The sequence below is a fragment of the Macrobrachium nipponense genome, chromosome 6 (genome assembly GCF_015104395.2).
Source record: "Macrobrachium nipponense isolate FS-2020 chromosome 6, ASM1510439v2, whole genome shotgun sequence".
Classification (NCBI taxonomy): domain Eukaryota; kingdom Metazoa; phylum Arthropoda; class Malacostraca; order Decapoda; family Palaemonidae; genus Macrobrachium; species Macrobrachium nipponense.
In genome coordinates, this window is record NC_061108.1 from 125371483 (window position 1) to 125384764 (window position 13282).

At 42.3% G+C, this 13282-nt stretch overlaps 1 protein-coding gene across 1 annotated transcript; it reads right to left on the bottom strand.

The window, feature by feature from the left end:
* Positions 1–10823: 10823 nt before the first annotated feature.
* On the bottom strand, positions 10824–12029 carry LOC135216630 (SCAN domain-containing protein 3-like). Its single transcript, XM_064252013.1, has 2 exons — positions 11739–12029; positions 10824–11603 (listed from the first exon to the last, which is right to left on the bottom strand). Exons 1-2 carry the CDS (start codon positions 12027–12029, stop codon positions 10824–10826), a joined length of 1071 nt encoding a protein of 356 aa, XP_064108083.1.
* Between the last annotated feature and the right edge of the window lie 1253 nt (positions 12030–13282).

Genomic DNA, 13282 nt, shown 5'->3' on the forward strand with positions numbered 1-13282 from the left:
GTAGCTCAAGATACGAGCTATTATAAGGTAAGAAGTGATTATAGTGTTCCCCATTGCAATAGAGGGTGCGTCTGATCGGCTCTTGTCTCTCTCCCAGGCCTAGACCTCTTCCAAGCTCACAGGCCCAGAGGAGAAGGAATGTCGAAAGCCTTACGGAGGTTACAGAGAATCCCCACCGATCAGGCGTCCCTCGGCAGGTTCTGTAGGACGTCCCAGACTGCCAGGGATAGCCATTGGAAAGGCATCCTAATTCAATGTGTTCCCCTTATTATTATCGTCTTGACGAATAAGGAGAAGAAACATTCAATGGCGTAGATTAAATGAAGATGCAAGATAATCTCGTCTGGCTATCAGAACCTCAGAAGAGACGGAGAAAGGAAGACATCATTCGATAACAGTTGCGGTAGAGGCATTGCCCTATCCGGGTTCTTCCCCCCGTACAGGTGGAGGGGGGGGGGGGGGGCTCTATCCCATGGGGGTTTGAAATAGTTATTTCAATAAATTCCTCATCGGTACATGTATATGAAAATATATCTATTCTGAGAAGAACGAATTAGATATTAAAGAATATTTGTTGATCGAATGAATTATATGGATCTCGTTTAGTGATTACACATATATATATATAACTTTTAAGCTTCTAGCTCCTTGGGCATGAAGCTCCGGTAACGAGGCTCAATGCGCCTAAAGCGTCTGAAACAAGGCGCAAAGCGCCTGAAACGAGGCGCAAAGCACCTGAAGGGCCTGAATATAGGCGCAAAGCGCCTGAAGCACTATGAACCAGGATCTTCATCGGAAATGGAAGTCCTTCTCATTCAGAAGAAAGGGAGGGCTATGTCGAAAATGGAAGTATTGTCGAATTCTAGCAAGAACAAATGTACAAGAGATCGGAACCTTCCGCACACAGAACCTTCCGCACAAGCGGAACCTTCCAGAAGGCGGAAGATTCCAGATTCAAATAACCTTCCAGACGTACAGAACTTTCCAGGCGAGGATCGCCTTTCAGATGCTCGGAACTTTCCAAGCGGGAATCTTTTTCCGGATAAGCGGAACATTCCGAATGCGGAACTTTCCAGGGGCGCGGAACCTTCCGCACAAGAAAAACTTTCCAGCGCGATACGTCTGCTAGGATCCAGGAGTATTCTGATCACGATACTCCTCCTAGGCGCCAGGAGTATCGTGATCGGAACACGATACTCCTGCCAGGTGCCAGGAGTCGTTCCGATCACGATACTCCTCCCAGGCGCCAGGAGTATTCGGAACGCGATACTCCTGCCAGGCACCAGGAGTATTCCGACGAGCACGATACTCCTCCCAGGCGCCAGGAGTATTCGGAACGTGATACTCCTACCAGGCGCCAGGAGTATTCCGATCACGATACTCCTCCTAGGAAAGCGATACTTCTGCCAGGCGCCAGGAATATTCCGAGCACGATACTCCTCCCAGGCGCCAGGAGTATTCGGAACGTGATACTCCTACCAGGCGCCAGGAGTATTCCGATCACGATACTCCTCCTAGGAAAGCGATACTTCTGCCAGGCGCCAGGAGTATTCCCGAGCACGATACTCCTGCCAGGCGCCAGGAGTATTCGGAGCGCGATACTCCTGCCCAGGCGCCAGAGTATTCCGATGACGAGGAGTATTTCCGATCGCGATACTCCTGCCCAGGCGCCCAGGAGTATTCTAGGCAAGATACTCCTGCTTAGCGCCAGGCACTTTCTCCTACAAGAGAGCCTGACAACCGCCAGAGTCCTCCAGGCGAAAGGTGAAAGACATTTGAGGCTTCTCCTGATAGAGACGGGAGTTGTCGCACAGGCGACCGTCGCCCTTGTCAGGATAGTCTTAATGCAATAAAGGCAAGAGCAAGTTCGGCTTTTTCCAGGCAGGGATCAAGATGTAGCACAGGCTGCCGTAGCCCTTGTCAGGTTAGAGTCAGTACTGCTAAAATAAAAGCCCTTCACCTTTCGAAAGGAAGCGCTCTCCTTCGGTTGCTCAATCTTCTCCCAACTTGAGGAATGGAAGATAGGGCAGAATTGTGAGAATTAGTTCAGTATTAGTAAGAGGATATTAAAATCATCCTCTTTCTAAAAAATAATGCAACCAACCATTTACAGAAAGAGGGGCAATCGTTTGGAAGTTTGAACAAGATTCGTACGAGCTCTCATTCATTGATTAGAGGCTCTTCCTGATAAGAAAGGCGTAAAATACGGACTTATCTCCCAAGATAATAAAAGCTGGAGAGATTCTCTTCGATCCTCGGTTGTCATTTGCGATCTCTTTCGACTAATACTCATTGGGATTATTGACGAAAAGAACGAAGAGAGTAAGATTTCCATTCTTTCTCTTCATGTCGGAAGGAAAAAGAATGTCGTAGGGGCGGCTTGGTGTATACGACTACTGAATGACAAGTCATATACGCATACCATAGTTGCCTCTCTGGTTCACTACGGAATTATCTATATCCTTACAGGATTTTCCTAGTAAGGACTTCGCTTAAAAGGTTTGTTACGACAATACCTACTCAGCTTCGGCATTTAACAAAGTTGTTTGGCTTAAATTTGCATTATTGAGAGCTTTCTTAGACTCGAGAATAATTTTATCATATCCATTCATTGAAGGGAGTAACTGGCAACTCAGAATGAATGCAGCCAGGCAGTGAACGAGACGGCTGTAATTGTAAGCCAATCCAGTACCATCCGGTTCTCGGTCGTGAACGGTTGGTTACATCTCTCTCTCCTAAGGGATCGAATGCTTCACCGTATATTCCCCCTACAATCAGGGACTTAACCACGAATTGAGGGGATTTTTAGGCAAACATGAATAACATCGTATTCGTTTTGCTAAGGATCTCTCTCTGCCTCGGCGAGAAAGGAAAGAATGTTTAGTAGAAAATTCACCTTAAGATAACGGTTACGGTTAAGCCTTATGCACACACCGTGGTTAATTACAGAGTTCCTACTATCCTTACAAGAGTTTCCTAGATGAACTGTTTACCACAATGTGACGGTATTATAAAGGATTTTAATTCGGCAGAGCACGATTTAACCTATTTGGAAACAGACACGGAACGTAACGATCCTTACCAGGTTCGATGCGGGATTTTGCACGTCCGTGAGAACCTTTTTGATCGACGATAATAACTGTTAACGTATGTTTAACATTTATTGGAAAGAGTTGTCAGAACCTGCGGAAAGTATTCACAGATCTCTTCGCAAGGTAGAAGATGAACGAGCTTCTTATAGATTGCTTCCTTTTCCTCGAAACAAGAGAGGTAGCAAGATACGCCATCTTTAATTTAAATAGGGGAATAAACTTTAGTCTTTTTTCCCCTAGTTATATATATTCTTAACAGATATTAAAATAAATGGGCGTCAAAGGAAGAAGATGAATGCATCATTTTGGCAATAAAAGGTTGGATTCACAGAGGTCACGTTCTTCTTTCAGCATGTGTCGGAAGGTTTTTCTAAGAGAGTAGTGATTTTATCGGAATCTATTATAAATATTGGACCTGAAAAACCTATCCACTCGAGTCTGTCTGCGTGCAGACTGACCAGAAGTAAATATGAATGAGAGGATTTTTCAAGGGAAGCTTGATAATTCCTTTAAATATGTTAAAGACATAGAGTTGCTGCAGATCGTGCTAGATGGAAAGGGGAAACTGTCCTCTTCCGATACCTCTGTGAACCACATAATGGTTTTCTTCCCTTTCAGAGGGAAGAATCACCTTGGTATTTTATGCTATCAATGAACACAGTAAAAAGATATACTCTGTCTCGACAAAGAATATTAGAGATAGTAGAGAATTAAGATCTTCGGGATCTTATACAATACCTCTATACGATAAGAGTAAGAGATCTATACTTAGAATGGGATCCTAATTTGGGCCTCAGATTCCGTGTTCCGACAAGATGGAACTGCTCCTAATCAAATGTTTCTCTTGGTCCTAAACGATCAAAAGGACAAGTGAAATTTTGGGCTTTAGAATCTGGAATCAAATTCTATGAAGACTCGGCAATGGGTTCTGGCCAGCATAGTATGTTTGGCAAAAGAACTAAAGCCTTTTATTCCTGGATCAACGCTTTCAGATAGAGGTTTCGTTGTCCGGGTAATGTATTGACGTTGTCATCTACAGAAGAAGACAAGGTTTTAAACGTTTACTGACAGTGTCCTTTGGAACGCGATGAGGGCTCAAACTACTTCCCAAAAGGTTCAGAGGGATACATTCAAGAGCTAGAAATCAGGAGTTCCTACCAATTTCAGCCTCAGAATCTCTTTAATTTTAAACTTCTTCCAGGCTCCTTCCCTTCCTTCGGGCAAGGATAGGGAAGCTTCTGCAACGAGAAAACTCATCAACATGTAGGAGGAGAACTCGTTAGCAACGGAAGTATTCAATAAGGATCCTCCTCGGAGGAAGACTTGTCTCTCGGACTTTTAGATTTCCTATCGTCTACTGGATGTAGCTGACTAAAATCACCTCCCCTTGCCGGAAAGGCCAAAAGCTCAAAGTGAAAGAATTTCTTCCACCCTTCTCCAGTCTCCTGATAAACGATGGTGGATCTTCAGGACTTTCGGACAATGTAGCGCCAGTCAGGCGCCAAATGCCAAAACAGGCGTGAAGACGCCAGAGAAAGACAGTCAATATGAACACTGTCATTGTTTGATAAGGAGAAGAGCGGGCCTCCAACCTGGGGCAGTGCGCTAGAGGCGAACAAAACGGGAAAAAGTGTCCGATGTGGACATCGCCAGTTTTCCTCGAGACTCTTAACAAGCTCGAAGCTCCAGCAAGTGGGGAGAAGTCAGCCATGCGCCAGGCGCGAGGCTCCAAACAGGCGCAAGGCACTGGCAAGGTGCGAGGCACCAGCCAGGCGCGAGGCGCCAGGCAAACAGGATGCGCCAGCCAGGCGCAAGGCGCCAGCCAGGGCGGAGGCGCCAAGCAGGCGCGAGGCGTCAGCCAGGCGAAAGCGCCAGCAGGCGCAGCCAGCAAGCAAGGCGCAAGCCAGGCGCTAGGCTTCATCCAGATGAGATCAGTTCAAAGAGAGTCCTAGTCTTCTTTGAAACAATGGTGATCTCTAAAGCACTTCATAAGTGACTTGATGATACCTTCAAACAGCTGAGAATTTAAAAGCTCATGAAGTGCGAGCTTTTGCAAATTCTTGTTCTTTTCGTAACAATATGTCAGGAAGACATATTAGCTTTAACATATGAGAGATGCAACTATGTGTTGACTGCTCATTACACGAAGGACTTCAAGTTAACCTACGAGAGATCCTTCTCTCTTGGTTTATACGTATCAGCGGATACGTTGCTGGGATAAGGAGCCGACCACTGATCCTTTAATAAATGAGTTGAATTTATTTTAACTTAGTGATTTTTTTTTTTTTTGTGTTTTTTTTTTTTTTTTTTTTTTTTGTATGTTTGAAAGGAGTTTGGGGGATAACTCTTTTTCAATTCTAGCGTGAACCCTCATGTTAGGAACAGGTGATCGGGATCGGTGTTGCGCTCCTTAGTTATGCCAATAGGCATAGGCATATTGTCATATAAGCGGATTAGCACCCATTGACAAATGCCAATTAGGCTCGACCGAGTAAGTGGATAAGACCCCATTGGTAGACCCACAAGAACTCTTGGCCACAGATCACTATCTTGCTAAGGCTCTTGAGACGAAGCAGACTCCTATGCAATAGCTAGGAAGTCGACCCTTCGTCTAGAAACACAGAGGAACCAAGGTCTATAAATACCTACAACACATGTTGTTTACCTGTCTAGTCAGGAGTTAGCTGTCTCTTGCCCTCCACCAAAGGGTGTCAATCAGCTATGTATATATCTGACAGGTAAGTTGAATGTATGAAAATGATATTGTTATGAGACAATAAAGTTTCAAACATACTTACCTGGCAGATATATACGATTGAAGACCCACCCAGCCTCCCGCAGGAGACAGGTGGAAGAGAGAATCTGATTAGAAAACGGGAATGGTTCCTAGTCCTGCCACCCAGCGGCAGGCCGGTAGATCACCTGACCTACCTGTAGCGTGTGCCGCGAAATTCGAATTTCTGTCGGGGACGACGGAGTCGATAGCTATGTATATATCTGCCAGGTAAGTATGTATGAAACTTTATTGTATCATAACAATATCATTTTAAGAGAATTTTTCATCAGGCTACATGGATAATCTAGCTTGACACTTACAAGTCCTAAGTTTAATCTTTTATAGTCCAAAATAATATTTTATTAGTCTACGTGAATAAATTATCTGACTTAGGCCTAGGCTAATCATTCATTGTTTAGTCTAATGGTGTTTTTTTTTTTTTTTTTTTTTTTTTTTTTTCTTAAATATCAGGCTACGTGGATGATTTTATTTGAGACTCAGGTCTATCTTGTTTTGTCTCCCCTCTTTCAGATTTGAGGATAAATTTGTGCGGCCATGTCTTCGAAGTGGCAGAATCACCCGGCGTGTGGGGTGATGCAGCATGTGGACCGGGGGCTTTGGTCCCTATTCATGAACGGTTAAATGGTCCAACCAGTATGGTTGAAATTTTGGAAGAAATTTTGATTCCCTCTGTGAGAGCCCTCCTGCTTCCTGACCCATCCCCATCCCCAATACGTAGCTATGGACAATTCATCTATTCATAATAGCCTTGTCGTCCAGGAGTGGTTTAAAAGGCATCCTGAAATCATCCGGATTAAAACTGGCCAGCCAAATCACCAGACCTTAATCCCATCGAGAACCTATGGGCCATTATGACTAAAGAATGGGACGGCACTGCCCTTAAATCAAAACATTTACTAATCAGCCACTGTTTATCTGTGTGGGAATCCTTGAGAGGAACCAAGATATGTCAGAATTTGGTGGAGTCAGTCCCGAGGAGATTAAATTCTGTTATTGACAACTTAGGTTCTTACACAAAATATTGAATACATGTTCTTTTTTTCATTTTCATAGTTAACGAAGAATTGTAACTATTTATTTTGAAGAATGTGTAAATTTGTTTTCATTAGGAATTGTGATTATTCATGGACTTTTCATTTTAAGATTTCATATATATATGATATAATATATATATATATATATATATAGTATATATATCTATATATATATAATATATATATAGATATATATATATATATTATATATATTATATATATATATATTCGTATGTATGCATGTATATAAAATATATAAATATTTTATGAAATTAAAAAGATTAGAAATGTATATCTCTTTATCTGACCTACTCTATAACCATGATTGGTTTTTGTAAGTTGCATAGAAAAGCAATCTACTCAGCAACGTCTCAAAGTGGTAGAGAATTGGGGTAACTATAACCAAAGGCACTTATTTATAAAGCTCATGATAATGAAACCTAATTAATGGAAAATCATGTTTACAACATCTACATTTCCAAACAACTTAATTTATTAAATAACAAGCTGGAAAATATATTTCCTTGATTAATGAAATAGGCCTAACCATGTAGCATTGCTAAACGCGCATATACCTTGGATTTCTTTTTTTTATTTTCCACACCAACTTGTGGCTTATTTATATTTCATTTAATCAGATGCTTAACTTCTTTGTGCTTTATCAAAAGAAATCATAACTTTCGATATGATGCTATAAAAGTAGAAAGTTAATTTACAAATCACATTAGGCCAATGCTTATGCACTCGGTTCCTGCGGCCACTCAATGGTGAACACTCGATATCACACATGAGAGCCGCAGAAGTTTCCACGAGGAAATTCTTTTTTTTCTCTCTCTCTCTCTCTTCTTTTTTTTGAGAGGGGATTATTTTTTCCCCCCTTCTTTTAATAAACAATTATTAAACTAACATTGACAATTCACTAGGGAAATGCCTTCTGTGGTTCTACAGTTTAATCACTGATACTTATTATCAGATAGAGGCTGACAATAATTGGAATAAAATATACTAACTGGCAACCCCACGAGTTTCTAAAGAAGTACGATCAATTCTGAAATTTGTCGCTTCAGTTTTGGAACTTTACTGTACAAAGTGCCAATGGCGTGAATGTGATTAAATGAACCCATGTGATACCAGTGCCTCCCTGGTCATCAAAGCAGTGGGGAAGGTATGAGGGGAGGAAGCGATCTCAGGGAAAGCTTCCAAGGCTTCCTCTGTGGGTTATACACCCTCAATAACCCCTTTGGTGGCCAATCCTTCGTTGTCCTTTCTCCTCCTCATAAGCTTCCTCAACTTGCTTGGTGGTTCCTCTTCAGGGAGAATCTCTCCCTTTGCTTCTTCGTTTGATTCGTCAAGCGTAGAAGAAGGGGGAGGGATACCAACTCGGAGTTGTTGTACTTAGGAGCTTCTGCTCACTTCGAGGGGATCTTTCCCCTTGGAAGCTATGTAATAGCTTGGTAAGTACTATACTATATAAAACTTTATTGTATTATAAAATTGACATTTTTCTTGTTTTCATAATTTTGCTGCTGTCATAAATGCAGGTTGCTGTAAATCAATGCCTCTTTGTACATACAAGTAGATGAGAGAAGCAGGTAAGAATAGGAAAGACAGAAAAAGGTTCTTCTACACTAGGACAGAATTTAGGTTAGGAGTAATATAATTTCTTATCTTTTCTTCGGCCATCGTGAAAACTATTCTCATGGCACTACCTCTTCTTTACCTGCCATTGAGTATTCATATAATTCATTGGTTTTGCATTGGGGATTGCTCTTTATATGAGTTTTCTGCATTCTTGAGCTGGAGAAAAACATGATCAGTGCTGTTGTGAGGGGCATTGGCTTCCTTGTTAGCACGTCATGTTCTATGTAACAATTAGCCCTCACAGGTACACACTGTTCTTTTGTGCAGGGGGAAGGTGTGCACCATTTCTCCCTCTGCAAGGATTGTAGTAGCTGGGCTTCTCCTCCGTGGAAGAAGTTTGTTAGGAAGAGAAGGGTGGACAAGAAGCAGTCAGTGACCCCAACAAATCCCTCTGGTTCCTTCCTCTCTCCTTCTGCATTCCTATACCACTGCCTCCTGAGAGTATACTCCCAAACCAGTGTTTCTCAACCTATTTCTGGTGGTGGCCCCCTTCAATCCAATGCAAGTTCTTGTGGCCCCTCCATGCCAACTTTGAGTTCTTGCCCCCCACCCCCCATCTGTTCCTCACCTAATGCGCCTAAGGAAAGTAGGTACAGTGGCACCTAGACATACACAAAATTAATTCGTTCCAAGGCGGCCTTCGTAACGTGAGCTTTTCGTATCTTGAACCGCATTTTACATGTAAATTGCCTAATTTGTTCCAAGCCCTTCTAAAACACCCCAGTAAATTTTATAATAAAGCTAAATTGACCAATAAACAATGAAATACAACAATTTGGACCATTCAATACCTAACTTAATACGTACTACTAATATGTACCTGTAAGTAAAGTGTATTAGTGTACACGGTATACAAGAAATACTGTACATACATACGTACGTATGTAGTAAAATGTGGAACCTTACCTTTCGAGTGAGGCTATCTCTGAAAGTGGTGACAGAGGAGGACTAACGGCAGAAAATTTGTTACCTAGTACGTACACTTCACTTAACGAAACACATTAAAAATGTCAGGAAACATAAACTAAACTTTACGAAGCACATTAACAAAACCATAACACTTAACTTTACAAAAAAATTAAAATTAAATATTTTTTGCCTTTTTTTATTTTTACATTTTTTTTACTTTTTTATACTTTACGTTTTTTTTACAAAATTTCAATTTCTTCACCACCGAATGGATGCCAGTCCATTTACAGAATTTTTCGAACCACCCATGAGAAGCCTTGAAGTCTGGGGTTGCCGTCGATGTCCCTTCTCCTCCGTCGTCTTCGGCCTCGGCAATCAATAGCCGAAAATAGCCCTGGCCTTGTGGCAGATTGCCATCTCAGTTATCGTATCGCCAGCGATTTCTTTGTCCTCATCCATAGAAGCAGCAGCCTCTCCATCTCATCGTGCACATGGCTCCTCTTGTTGGACAAAATAGTCATGCCTTTGGAAGGTGTAGCTGCTTTGATGGCTTCCTTCTGCATATTGTCGACAGATTTCGGCCGTATTCCTTAGCGATCATACTGAACCGCATGCCAGCTTCATACTTTTTTATTATCTCCATTTTTGTCTGCATAGAAAGCATCCTCTTCTTTCCGTGAACTTCAGCAACTTTCTTGGGACCCATGACTATACTGTACGTAATTAAGTTATGTAGTATACTAATTAAGTTCTCACATAACACGATAAAGTAGTACAACGAAATCACTAACACGAATTTACGTTAACAAAACAAATTCCGCATGCGTACGATAACGCTGGTGCGAAGCAATGGCTGAAGAAGAACGCCTTTACGTAGAGCACGATGGGAGAGATGCTGACCAATAGGAGAGCATCAGGAACCAATGGGAGAGCGGGAGGATGGTGGCGAGTCTACTCAGTTGGCGGCGCGCGAGTTTTAAAATTGTTATCGGTGGTCTGGGCGAATCTCGGGACTTTACAGCAACAACTTTTTGTATCCTGAACTATTTTCGCATGTAGAGCCAAAAAATCTTTGTATTTGCTTTCGTAACTCGAATTTTTCGTAAGTTGAGCCTTTCGTATGTCGAGGTACCACTGTATATTAATGGTTCTAGTTTGAATAGTACCATCTACTCAAAACATTAATTTCAGGCATAAATCAAATAACAATATTAATTGGAAAAATATTTTATTTGAATACTTATTTATTTACAAAAGGAATACAAAACAAGGAATACACGTAGGTACAATTAGCTCTATCTTGAAAGGTTTCAGTGGGATCCCTGTGACTGGTGCAGGGCTGCCAACTTGTCAAGGCGATTTCGTGTCTGACAGCAGGTACATCACCCAACTGAAACCAGTCTCAACCAAGTAAGACGTGGGAAAGGCAAGTAAGAGCAACTTCACATCATTCCAGAGTTGTGGGTACTTCTTAAACACATCTTGGTTCATCCACAGCTTCTGGTGTCCTCCACACTTGAACCTTGCTTGAGCTGTTGTGTTATTCTGAAGTTCAATGAAACTTTCTTGTTGGGTGACATCAACTTCAGATGCATCAGCAATGAAGGGATCCACAAACCAGTGTGGCACAGTCATTTGGAGTAGGTCTGAGAAGCGAGTTTCCATATCATTATGCAACTGCTTCAGATGGTCAACATACACTGCTAGGTCATCATCAAGCAGCTCGGTAGATATAACTGCCAAGGAAGGAAACTGTGCAAACTCCCGTCTTCCAAGGTTCAGCCAGAACAGCTTGAGTTTCCCTTTACATGCAGTAATTGCCTCCTTACAGGAAAATAGGTTGGAGTCATTTCTTTGAAGCTCTTTGTTCAGAGCATTTAGCTTTTCAAATATGTCAGACAGGTAGAAGATGTCACTCTTTGCATCAACAAGTTTCTGTCCAAGTTTTGTCCCACTCAAGAAAGAGATACCACTGTCCCAAAGTGCAACAAAACAATGCAGGCAATTACCTTTTGAGAGCCATCTGACTTCAGTGTGCAACAAAAGTCGTTCAAATTCTTCATTGTTCTTTTCACATAATTGCTGAAAGAGGCAATCTCGCAGTGCACTTTTTTTAATCAAGTTGACAGCCTGATAACATGCCCAAATGCTTCATGCAGACTTCCTGCTAAGGTTTTGGCAACCAGGTGCTGCCTGTGAACAACACAGTGCACACAAACGACATTAGCAGCCACTTTCTTTAAGTAAGCACTGAATCCCCGATACCTTCCAATCATGGCAGCAGGATTCTCCTTTGGTGTCAGTCGTTAATTTCAATGCAAAAAAGCATTCCCTTGAATCATAATCATTAACATCAAGAAACCTCACAAATGCCATCAGAAGAGCAGAATTATCAGGTAAAGTTGATTCATCGAGTTGAAGCGAAAAATCATTCACCTGCAGTTTGGAGACTAGTAATTGGTTTTCAACATCAGCTGCCATCTCATCAATACGGCGTGATACTGAGGAGTTGCTGAGAGAGATAACACTAGTTACCTCATGTGGACTCTGATGCATGACTGTTAAAGCACTACAGCCATTGCCAGCATGATAAACAGAATATTCCAAGCATAATAATGATTAATTTCAAAATATTACACATTTATATATTTTGCAGGTCCTAAATTTTCTGCCGTCCCCCATTTTTCAAATTTGGCCTTGTGGCCCCTCAAAAAATCTCATGGGCCCCAAAGGGGCCATATGGCCCACGCTGAGAAACGTGGCTCCCAAACCATGTTGGCTGTGATGCTAAGAGGTGAAGGAAACCTACCAGTTGCTCTCCTTAGAGGACAAGCTGGTGCTGAGTTTGGTGCCCCCCTAATTGGGCTTCAACTCCAGCACCCTCCTAACCCTCCTTGTTAAGTGAATTTGACAGTCCTTTTAATAGGAATTTGTACATGCAAAAAATATGGCCTGTCTTAAAAATCCAAGGTAGTTCATATTTCACATTGTTCCTGACAACCTGTATGTGTTCTTACCTTCTATTTCTGCTTCCGGCTTCCTTACCTCCTGCAAAGAATAGCGATCCTCTTTTACGGGTGGTTTGGCATATTGGTGGACCCCCTTGTTGCAGGTTTGACAACAAAGTCTCAAGTTCCAGCATCAACCACCCACGTGGGTCTAAGACCAGCGAGATTTGAGATAGCAAGGGAAGAAGTGTACTTGTTCTTTTTCATACTCATCTTCCTCTTTGTACCTGTCTTGTAGTAGGAAAAAGAAGGATCAGAGTAAGGCTTCCATTAAAAGTTTTGTCAGACCTTGTGTGCATTCTCCCCCTCAAAAGAAAGTCTGGTTCATGGTCACCTACTGGTGATAGTTTATCCTCTGGTTGCCAGGTATGGACCACCTGCATCACCCCACTGCTTCCAACTTTCCCACTCATCCTTTGGGATCATTTGGGGCTAGTTCAATGACTCTCGGCCTGTACATGCTTCTTCTTGGGTTCTGACATACGAGGCTGCTCAAACAACTCCTCCCCTTTATGGAGACACCCTATGGAGGAATGTGCAAACCTATGTGCTCCTGCATGTGAGATCTGTTGACCCTGTGCATGCACTGGTGGCAGGGTAGGCTCTCCCTGCTTTTCTTCCTGAAGGTCACACTGGGGTGAGTCAGCGCTTCCTTCTTGCTAAGTGCTTGTTTGGTCTTTGGATTGGAAGGCTGCTGAGCCCTTTTGCTCAAGAAACAGGTCTCCTCTGAGCGCCTCCATTTCTTATGCATGTGGTTAAATGCATGCTTGTGATGTGTACATGGTTGTTCCCCTGTGCCTT